A 27,295-nucleotide genomic window follows, 5' to 3' on the forward strand; every position below is an offset into this window, starting at 1 on the left:
ATATATATAATAGATATATATATCTGTACGGTCAGGCTGTATACCCTTTTCCCATATACCCTCAGTGGTCACTCTCCTAGGAGACAACAGCATGTCGTCCACAAGGAGCAAAGCTACTAAGGCACAGGTTTTTTTCGCGGCCTGTACCTCTTGTGGGGCTATGTTGCCTGCGGGATCCACCTACCCTCACTGTGAGCAATGCTCGACTCCTGCCTCGCTTGCTCAGCCGGAGCCTCGGGCACTTGTGGGCCCCTCGGCTCATGTAGATCCCCCTGCTCCCCCTGAGCAGGCTGCAGGGACAGAGTCACCGGTGTTGGCCTCTTTCGCTGAGAAACTCTCTGTCACTTTCTCAATCCATTGCACAGTCTATGGACAAATGGTCATCTAAGCTCCTTGAGGCATTGCAGTCCAGACCGGGCCCTTCACAGGCCCCGACCCCTGTTAGCTTGTCTCCTCCAGGCCCCTCTCGGTCCGCGCCGCAGCGCGCTCCCAGGTTAGCCCCTAGGTCTCAGGCGGAGGACTCCTGCCCGGACCGCAGTCCCAGACCGGCTAAGTGGCCTCGCTGGGACTCTTCCCCGGCCTCCTCACGCTGCTCGGGATCCCAGCCTGAGGACTCTCAGGAAGACGAGGCGGACGTGGGAGCTCAGGGCTCTGACCCTGACTTCGCCCTTAACCTTGATACCCCTGAGGGGGACACCTTAGTAAATGATCTTATCTCGTCCATCAACCAGGTGTTGGATCTCTTACCCCCGCCTCCTCCTGTAGAAGAGTCGGCTTCTCAGCAGGAGAAACACCAATTTCGGTTCCCCAAACGTACGCGCAATACGTTTTTTTGATCACTAACTTCAGGGATGCTGTCCAGAAGCCCAGAGCGGTCCCGGACAAGCGCTTTGCTAAACGGCACACTGACACGCGTTATCCCTTTCCATCTGAAGTCGTTAAGGGGTGGGCACACTCTCCCAAGGTGGATTCTCCAGTCTCCAGATTGGCTACTAGGTCCGTTGTGTCTGTTGCCGATGGCTCATCCCTGAAGGATGCCACAGACAGACAGATAGAGCTCTTGGTGAAGTCTATCTATGAGGCCACGGGCGCGTCTTTCGCCCCGGCCTTTGCGGCTGTGTGGGCTCTCCAAGCAATCTCGGCTTGTCTGACTGAGATTAATGCTGTCACACGGAATTCTGCTCCGCATGTTTCTTCTTTGACCTCTCAAGCATCAGCCTTTTCGTCCTACGCCATGAACGCCGTCCTAGACTCCACTAGCCGTACGGCTGTAGCATCTGCTAACTCCGTGGCAGTCCGCAGGGCCATGTGGCTGCGCGAATGGAAAGCAGACTCTGCTTCCAAAAGGTTCTTAACTGGTTTGCCTTTTTCTGGCGGCCGTTTATTTGGCGAACGATTGGATGAGATTATTAAGGAATCCAAGGGAAAGGACTCCTCCTTACCCCAGTCCAAACCTAAGAGACCTCAGCAGAGAAAAATCCAATCGAGGTTTCGGTCCTTTCGTCCCTCCGCCAAGCCCCAATCCTCTTCGTCCAACAGGCCGGAGAAAGGCCAGAGGAACTCCTATGCGTGGCGGTCCAAGTCACGCCCCCAAAAGGCCGCAGGAGGCACTGCCTCCAAGACGGCCTCCTCATGACTCTCGGCCTCCCCTAGCCACATTCTCGGTCGGTGGCAGGCTCTCCCGCTTTGGCGACGCCTGGTGGCCACATGTTCAAGACCGATGGGTGAGAGACATTCTGTCTCATGGTTACAGGATAGAGTTCAGCTCCCGACCTACGGCTCGTTTCTTCAGAACCTCTCCGCCCCCCGCACAGGCCGACGCACTTTTTCAGGCACTGGCCGCTCTAAAGATCGAAGGAGTTGTGATTCCCATTCCCCTTCAGGAACGTGGTCGCGGATTTTACTCCAACTTGTTCGTGGTGCCAAAAAAGGACGGGTCATTCCGTCCCGTTCTGGACCTCAAGCTACTCAACAGACATGTGAGAACCAGACGGTTTCGGATGGAATCTCTCTGCTCGGTCATCGCCTCGATGTCACAAGGAGACTTCCTAGCATCGATCGACATCAAGGATGCTTATCTCCATGTGCCGATCGCACCCGAACATCAACGTTTCCTGCGTTTCGCCATCGGAGACGAACACCTCCAGTTCGTGGCATTGCCTTTCGGCCTGGCGACAGCCCCACAGGTTTTCACCAAAGTCATGGCATCCGTCATGGCGGTCCTGCACTCTCAGGGCCACTCGGTGATCCCCTACTTAGACGATCTCCTAGTCAGGGCCCCTTCTCGGGTTGCGTGTCAACAAAGCCTTACCGTCGCTCTGGCGACTCTCCAGCAGTTCGGGTGGATCATCATTTTCCCGAAATCCAAGTTGACACCGACCCAATCACTGACTTACCTCGGGATGGAGTTTCATACCCAGCCAGCGTTAGTCAAGCTACAGCGGGACAAACAGCTTTCTCTGCAGGCGGTGGTGCAATCACTTCTTCGGAGTCAGTCACACCCCTTAAGGCGCCTCATGCACTTCCTGGGGAAGATGGTTGCAGCTATGGAGGCAGTGCCGTTCGCGCAATTCCATCTACGGCCACTCCAATGGGACATTCTTCGCAAATGGGACAAGAGTGCGGCTTCCCTCGACAAGAACATCTCTCTTTCCCTTGCAACCAAAACATCACTTCAGTGGTGGCTCCTACCCGCATCTCTGTCTCGGGGAAAATCCTTCCTACCCCCAACCTGGGCCGTTGTCACCACGGACGCGAGCCTGTCAGGTTGGGGAGCGGTTTTTCTCCACCACAGGGCTCAAGGAACCTGGACTCCAATGGAATCGTCCCTTCAGATCAATATTCTGGAGATAAGGGCAGTATATCTAGCCCTATTGGCTTTCCATCGGTGGCTGGAAGGCAGGCAGATCCGAATACAATCGGACAACGCCACTGCCGTCGCCTACATCAACCACCAAGGCAGCACTCGCAGTCGTCAAGCCTTCCAGGAAGTCCGGCGGATTCTGCAGTGGGTGGAAGCCACAGGCTCCACCATCTCCGCAGTTCACATCCCGGGTGTAGAAAACTGGGAAGCAGATTTTCTCAGTCGTCAGGGCATGGACGCGGGGGAATGGTCTCTGCACCCAGACGTGTTTCGAGAGATCTGTCGCCGCTGGGGAACGCCGGATGTCGATCTCATGGCGTCCCGGCACAACAACAAGGTCCCGGCCTTCATGGCACGGTCTCAGGATCACAGAGCTCTGGCAGCGGACGCTTTAGCCCAGGATTGGTCGCAGTTTCGACTGCCTTATGTGTTTCCCCCTCTGGCGATGCTGCCCAGAGTACTACGCAAGATGAGGTCCGACTGCCGTCGCGCCATTCTCGTCGCTCCAGACTGGCCGAGGCGGTCGTGGTATCCGGATCTGTGGCATCTCACGGTGGGTCAACCGTGGGCACTTCCAGACCGCCCAGACTTGCGGTCACAAGGGCCGTTTTTCCATCTGAATTCTGTGGCCCTCAACCTGACTGTGTGGCAATTGAGTCCTGGCTCCTAGCGTCTTCAGGGTTATCTCAGGATGTCATTGCCACCATGAGACAAGCCAGGAAGCCAACGTCCGCCAAGATCTATTACAGGTCTTGGCAAATCTTCCTATCCTGGTGTGCTGATAACAGTTTTCCTCCATGGCCGTTTGCCTTACCCACTTTTCTTTCATTCCTACAATCTGGAATGGACAAGGGTTTGTCCCTCGGCTCTCTCAAGGGCCAAGTATCGGCGCTCTCCGTGTTTTTTCAAAAGCGTCTAGCCAGGCTTCCGCAGGTCCGCACGTTCCTGCAGGGGGTCTGCCACATAGTCCCACCTTACAAACGTCCGTTGGAACCCTGGGATCTTAACAGGGTCCTGACGGCTCTTCAAAAACCACCTTTTGAGCCGCTGCGGGATGTCTCTCTCTCACGTCTTTCGCAGAAGGTGGCCTTCCTGGTGGCAGTCACATCACTTCAGAGAGTGTCTGAGCTTGCAGTGCTGTCATGCAAAGCTCCCTTCCTGGTTTTTCACCAGGATAAGGTGGTTCTGCGTCCTGTCCCGGAATTTCCCGAAATCAGGATATCTCCTTGCCTTCCTTTTGCCCTAATCCAATTCACCAGTGTGAAACGGATTTGCACTCTTTGGATCTAGTGAGAGCACTCCGGTTCTACGTGTCTCGCACGGCGCCCCTGCGCCGTTCAGATGCGCTCTTTGTCCTTGTCGCTGGCCAGTGTAAGGGCTCTCAGGCCTCCAAGTCAACCTTGGCTCGGTGGATCAAGGAACCGATTCTCGAGGCCTACCGTTCTTCCGGGCTTCCGCTCCCTTCAGGGCTGAAAGCCCATTCTACCAGAGCCGTAGGTGCGTCCTGGGCATTGCGGCACCGGGCGACGGCTCAGCAGGTGTGTCAGGCAGCTACGTGGTCTAGTCTGCACACTTTCACGAAACACTATCAAGTGCACACCTATGCTTCGGCAGACGCCAGTCTAGGTAGGCGAGTCCTTCAGGCGGCGGTTGCCCACCTGTAAGAGGGGGCCGTTTTCGGCTCCTTTTATTGAGGTATTCTTTTACCCACCCAGGGACTGCTCTTGGACGTCCCAATTGTCTGGGTCTCCCAATGGAGCGACAAAGAAAAAGGGAATTTTGTTTACTTACCGTAAATTCCTTTTCTTCTAGCTCCTATTGGGAGACCCAGCACCCGCCCCTGTGCCCTTTGGGCTGGTTGTTCTTTTGTGTACACATGTTGTTCATGTTGAATTGTTCTTTTGGTTCATGGTCTTCAGTTCTCCGAACATCCTTCGGATTGAATTTACCCTAGACCAATTTATAAGTTTTCTCCTTCCTGCTTTTGCACCAAAACTGAGGAGCCCGTGATCCACGGGAGGGTGTATAGGCAGAGGGGAGGGGTTACACTTTTTAAAGTGTAATACTTTGTGTGGCCTCCAGAGGCAGAAGCTATACACCCAATTGTCTGGGTCTCCCAATAGGAGCTAGAAGAAAAGGAATTTACGGTAAGTAAACAAAATTCCCTTTTTCCCTGTTAGTCTTTATAAATGTTTTTTCAATGTGTACATTAAAATACTTCCTGATCGCATCATATGCAGTTTCCAGCGCTGCTCGACTCCCTCTCCTGCGTCATATGATTACAGCTGACACCGCAGACCGTTTGTTAATTTCTTAATGTAAGTCTATGAGATCTCCGTTTTGAGTCTGTCTTAGGCCTAAGCCACACGGCGAGAAAATCGGTGCGAGTGGAGTGCGATAAAACCTCACATTCCACTCGGACCAATTCTGGCCTGTGTGTCAGCGCACATGAGCGATTATTTTCTCAGCCCTAATCGGACCGAAAAAACAAATCGCAGCATGCGACTGTAATGCGAGACTCTTTTCTCTCGCCCCATTCACAAGAAAGAAAGTAAAAAAAAAAATCATCTCACACTGGTGTACCACGAGTAGAGGGCGAGAATGGCAATAGCCGGCTACGGAGAGAGTGTGAGAAATCCCTCCCGCCCCTCCTCAGCGCCAGCCCGCCCCATGCAGCTGAGGTCTGCTTGTACAGTCGGACCTCAGTCGCATGGATACTAGCATGACACTCGGCTCCTGCTGTGCTGCCAGCGCGAGCGGAGTGTCATGCGAGCATCGCACTAGTGCCCAGTGTGGCCCCGGCTTAAGGGTAGGAGTCAACTTGCTAGAGACTCGAGCGTATCTCTCATCGCATCACCCGTGACGGCCTACCTCTCTCCTGACAGGAGCGTCTCAGCTGCATAGAAATAGATGCAGCTGACCCGCTCCAGTCGGGAGAGAGGCAGGCCATCCCAGGAGATGCGATGCGAGATATGCTCGGGTCTCTCACAAGTGGAATCCTACCCTTACACCAAGAAAGTGTCCCCTGGCCCACACAAACACTAGTGAGCTAGCCAGACATAACTGTGGTCACTTGATCCAGGAATCACCGTAGCAGCGCTGGAAATGGCAGAAGACAGTGACCTGTATTCAAATGCACACACTGTACAAATAGTACTAATTCCTATCAAATGCCAAAATAAAAAAAATCCTTATTAAAGTCAATGTCCCCTCAACATGGGAGCAGTATACAATATTCATGCAGGGAGCTCCCTCTAGTGGTGGCTATAAGCAGACACTAGAATCATGTGATGGGCCTCAGTATACTCACATCCAGTATCTGCTTGTCCTCCTGATACAGCCAAAATTCAATGTTCAGGAAAGGCATCCAGGAATAAGGCCCAATGTTTACCTGCTCCAATTCTGCGTCATAGATATTCACCATCTAAGACCAAGAAACCAACAGCAGAGTTACTCCTATTCGGATGAGGAGGCGTTCCAGGTAAAATATTTGATTTCATGTTAGTCGAAAATAGCGCATTGTGGGAACTCCAATGATAAATTCTAATACAACATATATAGAAAGTAACCCAAATTCACAGTATTCCTAAACCTAAAAACGCTCCTAATGCTGCACCAAGGGACGAGATCGCCAGACTGCACTTTTATCGTTTTAAAGAGGTGGTGACCAAAGCAGTGACAGTCAAATCAGGAACTATGCAGGAACTATACAGCCGTGCCGTACATATTCTGCATCCGATATAAACGTGTAAAAACAAATAAAAAATTAGTTAAGCTGCCAACACAATAAATAGATCAGTAAAGATGCCAAGACCTTACATGTCCTCCTGTAAGAATGTATGCAGAGCGCAAATCCTCATCCGGCTGCCGATCCTCAAACTTTGCCTTGCAGATTTCTCCTGTCTTAACATGTACTGCTAAATAATAATAAAACAATAGACAATTTCAGAATACAGGCTGTACAGTGGCATGCAAATGTGACGCCCTGGTGCCGCCAGGTGGTCACAGAAGAACACTACACCCCACATAACACCATCCCACACTAGTTCCATCAGCCACAAAATCCCAGCCCCCCCCCAGGGTAAGAAGGACACACCAGTGGGCGGGGCCATGAGGATTTGGAGCGCCCACCTAGGGGTCTTGAGGAATCCGGGGGCGGGAACAGAGGAGTCCAAGTGAAGTTCGAGTAGAAGGTGGAGGTCAAGGCTGTGCCTAGTTGAGGGTAGCCAGGGTAGTGGCCCTGGTCTACTGGCTAGGTGGCAAGCAGTGGACCATGTCCAAAGGCGACGGGAGTACGGTCGCGGGAGATCCAGAGTGGACTGGGACAGGGTTGGAGCCCGCCGGTACCGACCGCGAAGATCCGGTCCTGAAACCGTGCACAGGCGGGGTACCTGGACCCCAGTTAGAAGACGGTTGCAAGCCCCTTCTCTAATTCACCAGGCCAGGAGCAGGTTTCAAGCCTAGCTCCAGAAGTGTTAGCCCAGATAGAGCGAAACGGCAGCCCACCGCGGGGGATAGGGTATCCGCAAACACCCACTGAAATTCCAAGGGTCAGTTTTCGCGGGCACGTCTCCCAACCAAAAGATACCGGGAGTGGACTTCCCCGTTCCAGACGGAGTCGTCCAAAAGTGAGGAAAAAATTAGAGTGCCGGAGGAAGGGACATTGGTACACCAGCAGGGTGTGGGACCCGAGTACACCCAGACGTGGCAGCTAGCCACTGACACCTTGGTTTACCAACAGACTCGTGTGCAATTCTTCAGCAGTGAGTACACAAACATTCCCCGGTCCGGCCCAGCACGCCACCTCCGGCTTACATCGCTCCCCGTATCCTGGACACTGAGCCCCGGGGCATCCACCCCTACCCACGGAGGGGTTAACAACCAGCTGCCATTCCATTGCCCCCGGGTGCCTCCCAACAGCAGCAGCGGTATTCCATATTACCATGCACCGTGGGTGGCGTCACGAAGTATCTACAACAATCCCCGTACTATACGTCCCTTTTTATTTGAGCGTCCGCGCGACCCCCGGGTCCAGAAACCCCTCGAGCCACTCCGGATCCGAGCACGCCCGACTGCGGACGTAGGGGTGGCACACAAATGTTTGGGCACCCCTGGTTAAAATTACTGTTATGGGGAACAGTTAATCAAGTTGAAGATTAAAATATCTTTAAAAGGAAGTTAAAGATGACACATTTCCTTTGTATTTTAGACAAAAAAAAAATATTTTCATCTTTTACATTTGAAAAATTACAAAAAGGAAAATTGTATGATGCAAATGTTTGGACACCCTTGTAGATTTGTGTGCTCAGATAAACTTTCACCAAGGTTTCAGACCTTAAAAGGAATCTGTCAGGTGATTTTGAAGTACAATACTAATGTTATCTTTAAATAGGACTTTTTCTATACACACGAGGTATATAGAAAAAAATGACCTCATTCACAATCAGCAGCTGGAACATCCAAGGCCTGAGCACCTCGGTCTTTGGATGTAAAACAAACGACCCCAACTTTATTCAAAGACTGAAAAATATAGACATTCAGATCCTCCTGGAAACATGGACCAGAGCTAAAAATGAATCTGTGGTGCCAATCGGATACAGATCTCTGTCCCTGCCCTGAAAAATCAAAACATCAAACAGGGCCGCTGCTCAGGAGGAATATTGATCTGGTATAAAGAAGAGCTCCACCAGTACATCACACCAGTGAAGAGAGGAGGCAGCCACATATGGATCAGAATCAGCAGCTCCATCCTCACCACTCAGTCCGATGTCTACCTCTGCACCACCTATATACCACCCCCAGAGTCCCCCTACTTCAATCCAGACAGCTTTGAGATCTTGTTTATACCTCAAATTACAAATAAAGGGAGGAACCCAAATATCAAAAAACCATAAAGAAAAAAATTCCTATATTAAAATTACCAAATTTTTCTTAGTCATTTTCTAAAAAACTGTCAGTGCAGTCAAGAAGAGAATAGCCACTTAAAAGTGGTTGGGCGGGTGAAACGGACAGGTGCGCCAGATGTCGATATTGAGGATATTAGGTATATAGGAGGGAAAAGGGCCTATCCTAGCCCTATGAATTTCCCCTACCTACCAGCGGAGTGTAAACACCCTAACACTCGGTGCCCCCGCTCCTCCGCGGCTGTCCCTTACTGTCCCTCCAAACCACAAAACCACCATCACCATATAGTGTACGTGCAAAAAAGTGCAGGTCAATAAAAACCTAAATAGTCTGGGTAACCACTCTATAGTGTCAATACATATCAAATACAGTAGTTCCCCTATCAGGGTAAACCCAAATTACAGTAGTTCCCTTAAGGATAAACAGGCAATACTTCTATCCTGAAGGACATGTCAATACAAATAAAGTTTCAAAAAGAGCTTAAACACCTGCACACCCATCTCAGGTTATAATATTTATCATCTCAAACTGATTAAAGTACTTATCATATCGCTTGTCATGTCATCTTAACGCGTTTCTCCCTCAGGATGTCTGGGGGTTCATCAGGAGATGTTCAGTCTATAAAGCCGATATCACAATGGCGATACGGTTGCTGTGCCTGGTAGCGCCACTAAGGACCACATGAATCTGTGTCCTAACTCATTAGTGGTATCAGAAGTAATGCCTCATTAGGCCATACGCCACCTCCACTTATATCAGCTCGGTCAGTGCTGTGTTACCCCGCCCCCATGAGGCTTACCGTCCTTATTTCTTTAAACCGCCGCGCCATTTTACCGGCGGTCACTTCCAGTATGAAGTCCCTGTGACGTCGAGCAGGAAATCAATATTCCCCAAAAGGCCTTGCTCACACTTCCAGGCCTCCGACGTCACACCGGAAGTTACGGAGTGTGGAACGCACACTGCGTTCCACTTGTAAAGAACGCCCTCACAGCAACCAGAGGGTCACATGTAGTGGGAGGATAATTGGCTAGTCACGGGACTGAAAAGTCTGATAGGGCTATTCATAGCAATAGAGAAATAGAGAAAGTGCGATATTATTAACTCGCCACAAAATTAACCATTGCTCGTCCTATAGGGACAATAAGCACATAGGCATCACTGCCAGCTCCACTCAATAACTCATCTCATGATAATAGAAAAGAGGGTGTTCCCAAACCACCAGGAATCATTCCAGAGAAGAATCATATAAAACTGGTGAAATTTAATTGTTCATTAATCCCATCCGGGGACATACTGCGCAAAAGGTAGATCCACCTAGTTTCCCTCTGGAGAATTAACCTATTCCAGTCACCCAGCCTCTCGTGTTTTTGGACGGTCTCAATTACCTTGAATAGGACACTTTTAGTATCTCCATTGTGGTATTGGACTACATGCCGGGCAAGTGCAGTATCTCTCTTGTGGAGAATGTCCCCTATGTGCTCCCCTATCCTTACTCTTAGCTCTCTCTTAGTTTTACCCACATAGTTTTTGGGACATTGACAAGTACACATATAGACCACTCCAGTGGTCTTACAGTTCGCAAAATCCCTGTTGGAAAAAACTCTCCCTGTCACTGCACTTGTGAAGGTTTTTGAGGGGTCATTAAATCTACAGAAACTACAGGACCCACACCTAAAGGTCCCAATAGGTCTCCTGTCTAACCATTATTAATCTTGGGCGTAGGTTCAGAGATAGAGGCTACCCAATGGGAGTGATTGATGAGGCATATAGGTTCGCAAAAGGAAAAAACAGGACAGAGCTAATTGTGCCCCGTCAGAAAACACAGAATGATGGGATGACGAGACTGATTGTGACCTATGACGATCAAACGGATAGGATTATGGACATATTGAGGCGACACTGGGACATTCTACGGGCAGACCCAGACTTGGTAGACACCCTAACCATAAAACCCTCAGTCACATTTAGGAGAGGGAGGTCAATAAGGGACCATTTGGTCCATAGTCATTTTGAGCAACCAAAATCGTCAGGGACATGGTTAGACAGGAGACCTATTGGGACCTTTAGGTGTGGGTCCTGTAGTTTCTGTAGATTTATTGACCCCTCAAAAACCTTCACAAGTGCAGTGACAGGGAGAGCTTTTTCCAACAGGGATTTTGCGAACTGTAAGACCACTGGAGTGGTCTATATGTGTACTTGTCAATGTCCCAAAAACTATGTGGGTAAAACTAAGAGAGAGCTAAGAGTAAGGATAGGGGAGCACATAGGGGACATTCTCCACAAGAGAGATACTGCACTTGCCCGGCATGTAGTCCAATACCACAATGGAGATACTAAAAGTGTCCTATTCAAGGTAATTGAGACCGTCCAAAAACACGAGAGGCTGGGTGACTGGAATAGGTTAATTCTCCAGAGGGAAACTAGGTGGATCTACCTTTTGCGCAGTATGTCCCCGGATGGGATTAATTAACAATTAAATTTCACCAGTTTTATATGATTCTTCTCTGGAATGATTCCTGGTGGTTTGGGAACACCCTCTTTTCTATTATGAGATGAGTTATTGAGTGGAGCTGGCAGTGATGCCTATGTGCTTATTGTCCCTATAGGACGAGCAATGGTTAATTTTGTGGTGAGTTAATAATATCGCACTTTCTCTATTTATCTATTGCTATGAATAGCCCTATCAGACTCTTCAGTCCCGTGACTAGCCAATTATCCTCCCACTACATGTGACCCTCTGGTTGCTGTGAGGGCGTTCTTTACAAGTGGAACGCAGTGTGCGTTCCACACTCCGTAACTTCCGGTGTGACGTCGGAGGCCTGGAAGTGTGAGCAAGGCCTGGTGGGGAATATTGATTTCCTGCTCGACGTCACAGGGACTTCATACCGGAAGTGACCGCCGGTAAAATGGCGCGGCGGTTTAAAGAAATAAGGACGGTAAGCCTCATTAGGGCGAGGTAACACGGCACTGACCGAGCTGATATAAGTGGAGGTGGCGTACGGCCTAATGAGGCATTACTTCTGATACCACTAATGAGTTAGGACCCAGATTCATGTGGTCCTTAGTGGCGCTACCAGGCACAGCAACCGTATCTCAATTGTGATATCGGCTTTATAGACTGAACATCTCCTGATGAACCCCCAGACATCCTGAGGGAGAAACGCGTTGAGATGACATGACAAGCGATATGATAAGTACTTTAATCAGTTTGAGATGATAAATATTATAACCTGAGATGGGTGTGCAGGTGTTTAAGCTCTTTTTGAAACTTTATTTGTATTGACATGTCCTTCAGGATAGAAGTATTGCCTGTTTATCCTTAAGGGAACTACTGTAATTTGGGTTTACCCTGATAGGGGAACTACTGTATTTGATATGTATTGACACTATAGAGTGGTTACCCAGACTATTTAGGTTTTTTTCACCTGCACTTTTTTGCACGTACACTATATGGTGATGGTGGTTTTGTGGTTTGGAGGGACAGTAAGGGACAGCCGCCGAGCAGCGGGGGCACCGAGTGTTAGGGTGTTTACACTCCGCTGTTAGGTAGGGGAAATTCATAGGGCTAGGATAGGCCCTTTTCCCTCCTATATACCGAATATCCTCAATATCGACATCTGGCGCACCTGTCCTTTTCACCCGCCCAACCACTTTTAAGTGGCTATTCTCTTCTTGACTGCACTGACAGTTTTTTAGAAAATGACTAATAAAAATTTAGTAATTTTAATATAGGAATTTTTTTCTTTATGGTTTTTTGAGCTTTGAGATCTTACAAGAAGAAGCCACCCATTATCAGGTCCTGGGAAAAAGTTCTCATCTTTGGAGACCTCAATGCAAGATCAGGTTGAGAAAAAGACTTTCTGACCACAGATGGAAACATCTACATATTTGGGAGAGAATGACAGTCACGACTCAGAACACTCAGAGAGAAACAGCTATGACAGTACAGTCAACAAAAGTGGCAAAAAGCTCCTGAACTTATGTAAAAGTTTAGGTCTTCATATTCTTAATGGACGTACAAAGGGAGACTCACTGGGAGATATACACTAAACTCCCATGTAGGAAGGAGTGTAGTAGACTACGCCATTACAGATATGGACAGATTAGCGCCTTCATAGTCACCCCACAAACGCACCTGTCAGACCAAAGCCAACTCCTCCTGTACATGAAATCTACAGAGAAACCATCCACACAAAAGCCACAGCAGAGCAGCTACAACTGACCTCCATCCTATAAATGGTCCAAGACGTCAGAAATAAAATATAAAGAGGCTCCCAACAGACCCGAAATACAGGAGAAGCTCCACAACTTCTACAGCTACAAGTACAAGTAAAACCCAGACGGAGTGAATCAAGCTGCAAAATACCTCAACAAAATATTCCACACCATGGTCAAATTGTCCGACCTCAAACAAGTCAACTACAAGAGGCCAAAAGAAAAGAAGATCAATGGTTGGTTTGACAAAGATTGTAAAGCCGTTCGAAAGACCCTGAGAACAGCCTCAAACAATAAACAGAGACCCCAACAACCCAGACCTGAGGGAATCCTATGACACCATACAAAGGCAGTCCAAAACAATCCTCAGGAGTAGTGTTGAGCGGACCCGGATCCGCACGGTTTGAGAGCCCAATCCGACCAGTACCCGGGATTCGGGGTGCACGATTCTCTCTCTCTCTCGTCCCCGGATCCGGCTCCCCATTAAGTTACATGGACGCGGATTCCGGATCGGATCCGGATCCGCCGGACCTGGATTATAACCGATCCGCTCTACTCAGGAGGAAGAAGCAGAGCTACATCTCTATTAAACTTAGCCAACTCCAAGACGCCCTCCAAGACAACTCCTTCTGGGAAATATGGAGCCACATGGACACGAAGAGCAAGAAAAAGAATGACACCCATATCCAAAATAGCAACATCTGGCTCCAGTACTTCAGAAACCTCTACAAAGACATCCCAAAAGAAGGACTAAGCCAAGAGCAGGAAAACATAACATCAAAACTAAAGGCAATGGGAGGAGAAAATAAAAAATTTCCAAAACCCACTGGACACACCAATTACATTACAGGAAGTTGCAGAGAAAATCACTTCCATAAAGTGTAAAACAATCTAGTGGTCTGGATGGAATCCCCCCAGAGATGCTGAAGTACAGCCCACCAGAAATTCAAGCTGCAATGGTTAAACTGTTTAACATTGTGCTGAGTGCTCCAGCAAGATAGGAAGGGTGCTGCACCACTGTATGTCACTCAGCGATAACGCATGTGTGCTCGTCGAGGGCTGGGAATTACCGTATCCTGAGCGGGGGTGCTCGTCCAGAAGAAAAGTCCAGGTACCGATGGATGAGTGAAGGAAATGAGGGACCGCACTCCGTACCGCTGTGCAGGAATCTTTAGTTTATTAGACGGTGCAGGGTAAAAAGCAGGAGACGAGCTGTGAGCTGGCTCCCAGGTAGAGGACGACAGCTGTTTCGCCTAACTAATTAGGCTTCCACAGGTCCATATGTGGAGCTACAACGGCACCCCCTATATAGGAGTGCTCACAGGTGCGTCGCATGCCACATAAAAACATACATAGGAGAATGTAATGTGCATATAAAACCCCCCAGAGATGCTGAAGTACAGCCCACCAGAAATTCAAGCTGCAATGGTTAAACTGTTCAACATTGTGCTGAGTGCTGGTTACTTCCCTCGTACCTGGAACCAAGCACTCATTACACCGATCCACAAGAGTGGGGACAGGTATGACCCTGCCAACTACAGAGGCATATGTGTGAGCAGTAACTTGGGAAAACTGTTCAACAGCATCCTAAACAAAAGGATCATCAGTTTCCTTACCGATCACAATGTCCTGAGCAAAAGCCAAGCAGGGTTCGTTCCAAACCACCGCACCACGGACCACATCTACACCCTGCACAGTCTCATTCAGAGCCACGTCAACAATACAAAGCATGGGAAGATATACGCCCGCTTTGTAGACTTTAACCCCTTCACGACCATGGACGGAAAGATCCGTCCTTGTGCCCTGGGCCTTAACGACCAAGGACGGATCTTTCCGTCATGGCGGAATCGCGGCACCGGAGACTCCGGTGACTGCAATATGTTAACATAAACCGCAGATTCGGGGAGGAGGGGACCTGTTCCTGACCTCAGGAGGGGTGGTGCCTCCTCCCCGGACCTACGGAGGCTGTGATTGGCTGACGAACGCCGCTCAACCAATCACAGCCACTGTAATGTTCCAGCCATTTAAAGTGACTGAAACATTGAAATCCAGCCCTGGCCAGTGCAGCTGTAGCACTGGCCATTGGCTGGAGCTGGGTGACCTCACTGGATCACCCTCCCCCAGCTCCAGTAGCTCTGATTGGAGAGATCGGACTTGTGACCGATTTCTCCAATCACAGTGGACCTGTTGCCAATGACCACCCCCATCAGCTTCACTTGTCGTCCCTGCAGCACGCCAGCACAGTGAGTGTATACAGTGCAATGGCAGTGGGACAAGCTCCGGTCCCATGCTGTTATGTGACCGGAGCATGGGACCCGGAAGTTGCCGCGCTGCCATTGCACTGTATGAAACCGGCGAAAAGCCTCCCGATCCGCCACCGCCACTGCCCTCCGCGATCTGCCACCTGTCTCCCCGATCTCCTGCCCGCACCCCCACCCCTCGTATCTACTGCCCGCACCCTCACCCTCACCCCCACACCTCCCGATCCGCTGCCGCCGCCCTCCATCTGCCACAGTGCCACCGCTCCCCCCAATCTGCTGCCCGGCCCCTCACCCCTCGTGATCGGTGCCCGCCCCCTCACCTCCGTGATGTGCTGCGCGATCCCTGTCCTCCTCCATCTGTCATAGTGCCACCGCTCCCTCCGATCTGCTGCCCGGCCCCTCCCCCTCGTGATCGGTGCCCGCCCCCTCCCTTCCGTGATGTGCTGCTCGTCCCCTCCCCTACGTGATGTGCTGCACGCTCCCCCCACCTCTCACCCCCGTGGTCAGCTACCCGCCCCCTCCCCTGTCACCCCTGTGATGTGTGCTCCCTCCCCTGTCACCGCCGTGATGTGTGCTCCCTCCCCTGTCACCGCCGTGATGTGTGCTCCCTCACCTGTCACCGCCGTGATGTGCTCCCTCACCTGTCACCGCCGTGATGTGTGCTCCCTCACCTGTCACCCCCGTGATGTGTGCTCCCTCCCGTCACCCCCGTGATGTGTGCTCCCTCCCCTGTCACCCCCGTGATGTGTGCTCCCTCACCTGTCACCCCCGTGATGTGTGCTCCCTCACCTGTCACCCCCGTGATCTGTGCTCCCTCCCCTGTCACCCCCGTGATGTGTGCTCCCTCACCTGTCACCGCCGTGATGTGTGCTCCCTCACCTGTCACCGCCGTGATGTGTGCTCCCTCACCTGTCACCGCCGTGATGTGTGCTCCCTCACCTGTCTCCGCCGTGATGTGTGCTCCCTCACCTGTCTCCGCCGTGATGTGTGCTCCCTCCCCTGTCACCGCCGTGATCTGTGCTCCCTCCCCTGTCACCGCCGTGATCTGTGCTCCCTCCCCTGTCACCGCCGTGATCTGTGCTCCCTCTCCCACCTCTCACCCTCCCCGATCTGCTGCCTCCTTCATCTCTTGTGATCCTGCTGCCTAGATCCATCCTGTAGGGTAACTATCCCCAATCTCACCTCCCACTCCTTCCCCCTATCCTCTGCCGCTCCTGCATCCACTGCGCCCTCTCCCATCTGCCCCCACCCTATCCCAGCCGCCGCCGTCTCACATTCACAGATGCTCCCTTTATATGCCGCTGCCCCCCCATCTGCCGCCCCCCAATCTGCCGCTGTTCTGATCCATCCTGTAAGTATTGTTCGTGGCTCTTTTCTAACTATCCCCAATCGCATCTCCGACTCCTTCTCCCCCCCTCCTCCCCCACCTGCCTGCCGCCAAGTGCTGATCTGCTACGTAATCGTTGCTCTAGTTTTTGTTTTTTTGTGCACCCCAAATAAAAAAAACAAAACATGTACAATTAGGTACCTGATCAGCAATCGTCCTGATGTCGTACTCGACTTTGGACAGGACTTATTTTTTCCATCCCACCTGGTCCCCCCCCCCCCCTTTTTGCAGAACATTTGTGCGTGCGCCCTATTTTTTTTCTATGCCATGGGGGTCTAGTTTCCAAAATGGGGTCACATGTAGGGGAGCTCCACTGTTTTGGCACCTCAGGGAGTCTCCAAACACAACATGGAATACGCTAATTATCCCAGACAATTTTGCGTTTGAAAAGTCAAATGACGCTCCTTGCATTCTGAGCCCTGCTGTGCACCCAAACATTTGATTTCCACCACATATGAGGTGTCTGTGTACTCAGGAGAAATTGCACAATACATTTTATGGTGCAATTTTTCCTGATACCCTTGTGAAAGAAGGGAATTTTGTTTACTTACCGTAAATTCCTTTTCTTCTAGCTCCTATTGGGAGACCCAGAAAATTGGGTGTATAGCTTCTGCCTCCGGAGGCCACACAAAGTATTACACTGAAAAAGTGTAACCCCTCCCCTCTGCCTATACACCCTCCCGTGGATCACGGGCTCCTCAGTTTTGGTGCAAAAGCAGGAAGGAGGAAACTTATAAATTGGTCTGGGGTAAATTCAATCCGAAGGATGTTCGGAGAACTGAAACCATAACCAAAAGAACAATTCAACATGAACAACATGTGTACACAAAAGAACAACCAGCCCGAAGGGAACAGGGGCGGGTGCTGGGTCTCCCAATAGGAGCTAGAAGAAAAGGAATTTACGGTAAGTAAACAAAATTCCCTTCTTTGTCGCTCCATTGGGAGACCCAGACAATTGGGACGTCCAAAAGCAGTCCCTGGGTGGGTAAAAGAATACCTCAATAAAAGAGCCGAAAACGACCCCTTCCTACAGGTGGGCAACCGCCGCCTGAAGGACTCGCCTACCTAGACTGGCATCTGCCGAAGCATAGGTATGCACCTGATAGTGTTTTGTGAAGGTGTGCAGACTAGACCAGGTAGCTGCCTGACACACCTGCTGAGCCGTAGCCCGGTGTCGCAATGCCCAGGACGCACCCACGGCTCTGGTAGAATGGGCTTTCAGCCCCGAAGGAAGAGGAAGCCCCGAAGAACGGTAGGCTTCAAGAATCGGTTCCTTGATCCACCGAGCCAAAGTTGACTTGGAAGCCTGCGAACCCTTACGCTGGCCAGCGACCAGGACAAAGAGCGCATCTGAATGGCGCAGGGGCACCGTGCGAGACACGTAGAGCCGGAGTGCTCTCACTAGATCTAATGAATGCAAATCCTTTTCACACTGGTGAACTGGATGAGGGCAAAAGGACGGTAAGGAGATATCCTGATTGAGATGAAAAGGAGATACCACCTTAGGGAGAAACTCCGGGACAGGACGCAGAACCACCTTATCCTGGTGAAAAACCAGGAAAGGGGATTTGCATGACAGCGCTGCAAGCTCCGACACTCTTCGGAGTGAGGTAATTGCCACAAGAAATGCCACCTTCTGCGAAAGACGTGATAAAGAGACATCCCTCAGCGGCTCGAAAGGTGGCTTTTGAAGAGCCATTAACACCCTGTTAAGGTCCCAGGGTTCCAGCGGACGCTTGTAAGGTGGGACTATGTGGCAAACTCCCTGCAGGAACGTGCGGACCTGCGGAAGCCTGGCTAGACGGTTTTGAAAAACTACGGATAGCGCCGATACTTGTCCCTTGAGAGAGCCGAGTGACAAACCCTTGTCCATTCCGGATTGAAGGAATGAAAGAAAAATGGGTAAGGCAAAAGGCAAGGGAGTAAAACCCTTATCAGAGCACCAGGACAAGAAGATCCGCCACGACCTGTAATAGATCTTGGCGGACGTTGGTTTCCTGGCCTGTCTCATAGTGGCAATGACATCCTGAGATAAACCCGACGACGCTAGGAGCCAGGACTCAATGGCCACACAGTCAGGTTGAGGGCCGCAGAATTCAGATGGAAAAACGGCCCTTGTGACAGCAGGTCTGTGCGGTCTGGAAGTGCCCACGGCTGACCCACCGTGAGATGCCACAGATCCGGGTACCACAACCGCCTCGGCCAATCTGGAGCGACGAGAATGGCGCGACGACAGTCGGATCTGATCTTGCGTAACACTCTGGGCAACATCGCCAGAGGAGGAAACACATAAGGGAGTCGAAACTGCGACCAATCCTGAACTAACACGTCCGCCGCCAGAGCTCTGTGATCTTGAGACCGTGCCATGAAGGCCGGGACCTTGTTGTTGTGCCGTGACGCCATGAGATCGACGTCCGGCGTTCCCCAGCGGCGACAGATCTCTCGAAACACGTCTGGGTGAAGAGACCATTCCCCCGCATCCATGCCCTGACGACTGAGAAAATCTGCTTCCCAGTTTTCTACGCCCGGGATGTGAACTGCGGAGATGGTGGAGGCTGTGGCTTCCGCCCACAGCAGAATCCGCCGGACTTCCTGGAAGGCTTGACGGCTGCGCGTGCCTCCCTGGTGGTTGATGTACGCGACCGCCGTGGCGTTGTCCGACTGTATGCGGATCTGCCTGCCCTCCAGCCACCGATGGAACGCCTTTAGGGCTAGATACACTGCCCTTATCTCCAGAACATTGATCTGAAGAGAAGACTCTATTGGATTCCAGGTTCCCTGAGCCCTGTGGTGGAGAAAAACCGCTCCCCACCCTGACAGGCTCGCGTCCGTCGTGACCACAGCCCAGGATGGGGGCAGGAAGGATTTTCCCTGCGATAGAGAAGTGGGAAGAAGCCACCACTGAAGAGAGGTTTTGGCTGCAAGGGAAAGAGAGACGTTCCTGTCGAGGGACGTCGACCTCCTGTCCCATTTGCGGAGAATGTCCCATTGGAGTGGGCGCAGATGGAACTGCGCGAAGGGCACTGCCTCCATTGCTGCCACACCATCTTCCCCAGGAAGTGCATGAGGCGCCTCAAGGGGTGTGACTGACCCCGAAGAAGAGATTGCACCCCTGTCTGCAGCGAAAGCTGTTTGTCCAGCGGTAGCTTGACTACCGCTGAGTGAGTATGAAACTCCATCCCGAGGTAAGTCAGTGATTGGGTCGGTGTCAACTTGGACTTTGGGAAGTTGATGAGCCACCCGAACTGCTGGAGAGTCGCCAGAGCGACGGTCAGGCTGTGTTGACACGCCACCCGGGAGGGTGCCCTGACTAGGAGATCGTCTAAGTAAGGGATCACCGAGTGGCCCTGAGAGTGCAGGACCGCCACAACGGATGCCATGACCTTGGTGAAGACCCGTGGGGCTGTCGCCAGGCCGAAAGGCAGTGCCACGAACTGAAGGTGTTCGTCCCCGATGGCAAAACGCAGGAAGCGTTGATGTTCGGGTGCGATCGGCACATGGAGATAAGCATCCTTGATGTCGATTGATGCTAGGAAGTCTCCTTGTGACATCGAAGCGATGACCGAGCGGAGAGATTCCATCCGAAACCTTCTGGTGCTCACATGCCTGTTGAGCAGTTTGAGGTCCAGAACTGGACGGAATGATCCGTCCTTCTTTGGCACCACGAACAAGTTGGAGTAGAAGCCGTGACCATGTTCCTGAGGGGGAACGGGAATCACCACTCCTTCTGTCTTCAGAACGCCCACAGCCTGAAAAAGTGCGCCGGCCCGAGATGGGGGCGGAGATGTTCTGAAGAAACGAGTTGGAGGACGAGAGCTGAACTCTATCCTGTAACCGTGGGACAGAATGTCTCTCACCCATCGGTCTTGGACATGTGGCCACCAGGCGTCGCAAAAGCGGGAGAGCCTGCCACCGACCGAGGATGCGGTTCGGGGAGGCCGAAAGTCATGAGGCCGCCTTGGAGGCAGTGCCTCCGGCGGTTTTTTGGGGGCGTGACTTAGACCGCCACGCATAGGAGTTCCTCTGGCCTTTCTCTGGCCTGTTGGACGAGGAGGATTGGGACTTGGCTGAGGGCCGAAAGTACCGAAACCTCGGTTGTATTTTCCGTTGCTGAGGTCTCTTCGGTTTGGACTGGGGTAAGGACGAGTCCTTTCCCTTGGATTCCTTAATAATTTCATCCAATCGTTCGCCAAACAATCGGTCGCCAGAAAACGGCAAACCGGTTAAGAACTTCTTGGAAGCAGAGTCTACCTTCCATTCGCGTAGCCACATGGCCCTGCGGACTGCCACCGAATTAGCGGATGCTACCGCTGTACGGCTAGCAGAGTCCAGGACGGCGTTCATGGCGTAGGACGAAAAAGCCGACGCCTGAGAAGTCAAAGATGCAACTTGCGGAGCAGAGGTACGTGTGACCGCATTAATCTCAGACAGACAAGCTGAGATAGCTTGGAGTGCCCACACGGCTGCAAAGGCCGGGGCAAAAGACGCGCCTGTGGCTTCATAGATGGATTTCACCAGGAGCTCTATCTGCCTGTCAGTGGCATCCTTGAGCAATGAGCCATCTGCAACTGATACTACAGATCTAGCCGCCAGTCTAGAGACTGGAGGACCCACCTTGGGACATTGAGCCCAACCCTTAACTACGTCAGAGGGGAAGGGGTAACGTGTGTCATTAAGGCGCTTAGTAAAGCGCTTGTCCGGAAATGCTCTGTGCTTCTGGACAGCATCTCTGAAGTTAGAGTGATCGAAAAACGCACTCCGTGTACGTTTGGGAAACCTAAACTGGTGTTTCTCCTGCTGCGAAGCAGACTCCTCTATAGGTGGAGGTGGGGGAGAAAGATCTAGCACCTGGTTGATGGACGATATAAGATCATTTACTAAGGCGTCCCCCTCAGGTGTATCAAGATTGAGGGCAACGTCAGGGTCAGAGCCCTGAGCTGCGACGTCCGCCTCGTCCTCCAGAGAGTCCTCAAGCTGAGACTCCGAGCAGCGTGAGGAAGTCGGGGAAGATTCCCAGCGAGCCCGCTTAGCCGGTCTGGGACTGTAATCCGTGCAGGAGTCCTCCACGTGAGACCTAGGGGCCACCCTGGGAGCACGCTGCGGCGCAGACCGAGAGGGGCCTGGAGGCGATGATCCAACAGTGCCCGGGGCCTGTGTAAGGACCGGTCTGGACTGCAAGGCTTCTAGTAGCTTGGCAGACCATTTGTCCATAGACTGAGCCATGGATTGTGAAAGCGACTCAGAGTTTCTCAGCAAAAACTGCAAACTCTGTCCCTGCCGCCTGGACAGTGGAAGCAGGAGGGTCTGCCTGAGCCGAGGGGCCCACTAGTGACCGAGGCTCCGGCTGAGCAAGTGCAACAGGGGTCGAGCATTGCTCACAGTGAGGGTAGGTGGAACCCGCAGGTAACATAGCCCCACAAGAGGTACAGGTTGCAAAAAAACCCTTTGCCTTAGCGCCCTTGCTCCTTGTGGACGACATGCTGTTGTCTCCTAGGAGAGTGATCACTGAGGGTATATAGCCAAAAGCAAACAACCCGGCCGAACAGAGAAAATATATATATATATATATACTCCGGCACCCTAGGGGGACCAGCACCGGGTGACCGGTGTGGCTTACCGACCGCCCAAAGCGGAGTGTGTGTCCACCAGATTCCCTGCCTTAGGTCTCCCAGAGCTGCAGAGCTCGTTCCTGAAAATCCTCCACCGGCAGAATGTGTGTAAAAATGGCTGCCGGAGCTCTCAGGGGAGGAGGGAGCCGTGGGCGGCGACTAGTAAAGTGCGGGAATATGGGGCCCACAGTGATCAGTGAGGGGGGGGGGGGGGAGGAAACCTAAAGTCTGCTCCAGCCCTCACTGCCGACGTCAGGTCGACCGTCCCGCCCTTACCCCTGACTGGCAGGCCCGGGGGCGGGAGTTATGGTACTAGGCCGCAATGAAGCCGGGGACTAAAGTTAATACCGCGGCCGACAAACAGGCTCGGTCGGCGCGGAAGTCCCGGTCTTCACAAACCAGCAGCTGCTGCAGCGTCTGTGAAACAAGCGCTCCATGCACAGTCCCCATGGGGACACAGAGTACCTTTAGATGCAGGGCCCTGTCCCTGAGGATACATAGACTCCTGTCCGTCAGATTCCCACAGGGGCTGCGGAGGGAGCCCGGTCCCAGTAAATGGATGACCGGTCAGGATCCCACTTCTCCCAGAGCCTCTAAGGGATGGTGAAGGAAAACGGCATGTGGCTCCAGCCTCTGTACCCGCAATGGGTACCTCAACCTTAACAGCACCGCCGACGTAGTGGGGTGAGAAGGGAGCATGCCGGGGGCCCTGTGGGGGCCCTCTTTTCTTCCAACCGATAAAATCAGCAGCTGCTGCTGACTAAAATGGGAAAGCATGAGTGGATGTGTGCCTCCTTCCACACAAAGCATAAAACTGAGGAGCCCGTGATCCACGGGAGGGTGTATAGGCAGAGGGGAGGGGTTACACTTTTTCAGTGTAATACTTTGTGTGGCCTCCGGAGGCAGAAGCTATACACCCAATTGTCTGGGTCTCCCAATGGAGCGAGAAAGAAAAAAAGCTACCTGGTTGAAGTAACAATTTTGTGGTAAAAAAAAAATATTTTTATTTTCACGGCTCAACTCTATTAACTTTTGTGAAGCCCCCAGAGGTTCAAAGTGCTCAATAAACATCTAGATAAATTCCATGCGGGGTCTAGTTTCCAAAATGGGGTCACATGTGGGGGAGCTTCACTGTTTCGGCACCTCAGGGGGGTCTCCGAACACAACATGGAATACCTTAATTATCCCAGACAATTTTGCGTTTGAAACGTCAAATGACGCTCCTTGCATTCTGAGCCCTGCTGTGCGCCCAAACATTTCATTTCCACCACATATGAGATGTCTGTGTACTCAGGAGAAATTGCACAATACATTTTATGGTGCAATTTTTCCTGATACCCTTGTGAAAAGAAGGGAATTTTGTTACTTACCGTAAATTCCTTTTCTTCTAGCTCCTATTGGAAGACCCAGACGATTGGGTGTATAGCACTGCCTCCGGAGGCCACACAAAGCAATTACACTAAAAAGTGTAAGGCCCCTCCCCTTCTGGCTATACACCCCCAGTGGGATCACTGGCTCACCAGTTTTAGTGCAAAAGCAAGAAGGAGGAAAGCCAATAACTGGTTTAAACAAATTCACTCCGACGTAACGTCGGAGAACTGAAAACCATTCAACATGAACAACATGTGTACCCGAAAAACAACCAAAAATCCCGAAGGACAACAGGGCGGGTGCTGGGTCTCCCAATAGGAGCTAGAAGAAAAGGAATTTACGGTAAGTAACAAAATTCCCTTCTTCGGCGCTCCATTGGGAGACCCAGACGATTGGGACGTCCAAAAGCTGTCCCTGGGTGGGTAAAGAAATACCTCATGTTAGAGTTGCAAGACAGCCCTCCCCTACGGGGAGGCAACTGCCGCCTGCAGGACTCTTCTACCTAGGCTGGCGTCCGCCGAAGCATAGGTATGCACCTGATAATGTTTGGTGAAAGTGTGCAGACTCGACCAGGTAGCTGCCTGGCACACCTGTTGAGCCGTAGCCTGGTGTCGTAGTGCCCAGGACGCACCCACGGCTCTGGTAGAATGGGCCTTCAGCCCTGATGGAACCGGAAGCCCAGCAGAACGGTAGGCTTCAAGAATTGGTTCTTTGATCCATCGAGCCAGGGTGGCCTTGGAAGCCTGCGACCCTTTGCGCTTACCAGCGACAAGGACAAAGAGTGCATCCGAACGGCGCAGGGGCGCCGTGCGGGAAATGTAGATTCTGAGTGCTCTCACCAGATCTAACAAATGTAAATCCTTCTCATAGCGATGAACTGCATGAGGACAAAAAGAAGGCAAAGAGATATCCTGATTAAGATGAAACGAGGATACCACCTTCGGGAGAAACTCCTGAATGGGTCGCAGCACTACCTTGTCCTGGTGGAAGACCAGGAAGGGAGCCTTGGATGACAGCGCTGCTAGCTCAGACACTCTCCGAAGAGATGTGATCGCTACCAAACAAGCCACTTTCTGTGATAGTCTAGAAAGTGAAACCTCCCTCAGAGGCTCGAAGGGCGGCTTCTGGAGGGCAACCAGTACCCTGTTCAGATCCCATGGATCTAACGGCCGCTTGTACGGGGGTACGATATGACAAACCCCCTGCAGGAACGTGCGTACCTTAGAAAGTCGTGCTAGACGCTTCTGAAAAAAGACGGATAGCGCCGAGACTTGCCCTTTAAGGGAGCCGAGCGACAAACCTTTTTCTAACCCAGATTGCAGGAAAGAAAGAAAAGTAGGCAATGCAAATGGCCAGGGAGACACTCCCTGAGCAGAGCACCAGGATAAGAATATCCTCCACGTTCTGTGGTAGATCTTAGCGGACGTGGGCTTCCTAGCCTGTCTCATGGTGGCAATGACCTCTTGAGATAATCCTGAAGACGCTAGGATCCAGGACTCAATGGCCACACAGTCAGGTTCAGGGCCGCAGAATTCCGATGGAAAAACGGCCCTTGGGACAGCAAGTCTGGTCGGTCTGGTAGTGCCCACGGTTGGCCGACCGTGAGATGCCACAGATCCGGATACCACGCCCTCCGTGGCCAGTCTGGGGCGACGAGTATGACGCGGCTGCAGTCGGATCTGATCTTGCGTAGCACCCTGGGCAAGAGTGCCAGAGGTGGAAACACATAAGGGAGCCGGAACTGCGACCAATCTTGCACTAAGGCGTCTGCCGCCAGAGCTCTGTGATCGCGAGACCGTGCCATGAAGGTTGGGACCTTGTTGTTGTGCCGGGACGCCATTAAGTCGACGTCCGGCCTTCCCCAGCGGCGACAGATTTCCTGAAACACGTCCGGGTGAAGGGACCATTCCCCTGCGTCCATGCCCTGGCGACTGAGGAAGTCTGCTTCCCAGTTTTCTACGCCGGGGATGTGAACTGCGGATATGGTGGAGGCCGTGGCTTCCACCCACATCAGAATCCGCCGGACTTCCTGGAAGGCTTGCCGACTGCGTGTCCCCCCTTGGTGGTTGATGTATGCCACCGCTGTGGAGTTGTCCGACTGAATTCGGATCTGCCTTCCTTCCAGCCACTGCTGGAAGGCTAGTAGGGCAAGATACACTGCTCTGATTTCCAGAACATTGATCTGAAGGGTGGACTCCTGCTAGGGTCCACGTACCCTGAGCCCTGTGATGGAGAAAAACTGCTCCCCACCCTGACAGACTCGCGTCTGTCGTGACCACCGCCCAGGATGGTGGTAGGAAGGATCTTCCCTGTGATAATGAGGTGGGAAGAAGCCACCACTGCAGAGAGTCCTTGGCCGTCTGGGAAAGGGAGACTTTCCTGTCCAGGGATGTTGACTTCCCGTCCCATTGGCGGAGAATGTCCCATTGAAGTGGGCGCAGATGAAACTGCGCAAACGGAACCGCCTCCATTGCCGCCACCATCTTCCCGAGGAAGTGCATGAGGCGTCTTAAGGAGTGCGACTGACTTTGAAGGAGAGCCTGCACCCCCGTCTGTAGAGACCGCTGCTTGTCCAGCGGAAGCTTCACTATCGCTGAGAGAGTATGAAACTCCATGCCAAGATACGTCAGTGATTGGGTCGGTAACAGATTTGACTTTGAGAAGTTGATGATCCACCCGAACGTCTGGAGAGTCTCCAGTGCAACGTTCAGGCTGAGTTGGCATGCCTCCTGAGAGGGTGCCTTGACAAGTAGATCGTCCAAGTAAGGGATCACAGAATGTCCCTGAGAGTGCAAGACTGCTACCACTGCCGCCATGACCTTGGTGAACACCCGTGGGGCTGTCGCCAGACCAAATGGCAGAGCTACGAACTGAAGATGGTCGTCTCCTATCACGAAGCGTAGAAAGCGTTGGTGCTCTGTAGCAATCGGCACGTGGAGATAAGCATCTTTGATGTCTATTGATGCTAGGAAATCTCCTTGAGACATTGAGGCAATGACTGAGCGGAGGGATTCCATCCGGAACCGCCTGGCGTTCACATGCTTGTTGAGCAGTTTTAGGTCCAGAACAGGACGGAATGAGCCGTCCTTTTTTGGCACCACAAAGAGATTGGAGTAAAAACCTTGTCCTTGTTCCCGAAGAGGAACAGGGACCACCACTCCTTCTGCTCTTAGAGAATGCACCGCCTGCAGAAGGGCATCTGCTCGGTCGGGATGTGGGGAAGTTCTGAAGAACCGAGGCGGAGGACGAGAACTGAACTCTATCCTGTACCCGTGAGACAAAATGTCTGTTACCCACTGGTCTTTGACCTGTGGCAGCCAAATGTCGCAAAAGCGGGAGAGCCTGCCACCGACCGAGGATGCGGAGGGAGGCGGCCGAAAGTCATGAGGCAGCCGCCTTGGAAGCAGTACCTCCGGCTGCTTTCTTGGGGCGTGAGTGAGACCGCCAGGAATCAGAGCTCCTTTGCTCTTTCTGAGTCCCTTTGGACGAGGAGAATTGGGACTTGCCCGAGCCTCGAAAGGACCGAAACTTTGACTGCCACTTCCTCTGTTGAGGTTTGGTTGATCTGGGCTGGGGTAAGGAAGAGTCCTTACCTTTGGACTGTTTAATGATTTCCGCCAATTGCTCACCAAACAGTCTGTCTCCAGATAGTGGCAAGCTGGTTAAACATTTTTTAGAAGCAGAA

At 51.9% G+C, this 27,295-nt stretch overlaps 1 protein-coding gene across 2 annotated transcripts in view; it reads right to left on the reverse strand.

Annotated features, from left to right (window-relative positions):
- Positions 1–27,295, reverse strand: part of NTAN1 (N-terminal asparagine amidase) — a 91,142-nt gene that overhangs the window by 2,862 nt on the left and 60,985 nt on the right. For both annotated transcript variants that reach the window (XM_075317974.1, XM_075317976.1), the window contains exons 8-9: positions 6,683–6,780; positions 6,174–6,287 (exon numbers count right to left, since the gene is read on the reverse strand). In XM_075317974.1, the coding sequence (XP_075174089.1) occupies positions 6,174–6,287; positions 6,683–6,780 (212 nt within the window). The remainder of the gene's footprint in view (positions 1–6,173; positions 6,288–6,682; positions 6,781–27,295) is intronic.

This window comes from Anomaloglossus baeobatrachus, chromosome 7 (assembly GCF_048569485.1).
Source record: "Anomaloglossus baeobatrachus isolate aAnoBae1 chromosome 7, aAnoBae1.hap1, whole genome shotgun sequence".
NCBI lineage: Eukaryota > Metazoa > Chordata > Amphibia > Anura > Aromobatidae > Anomaloglossus > Anomaloglossus baeobatrachus.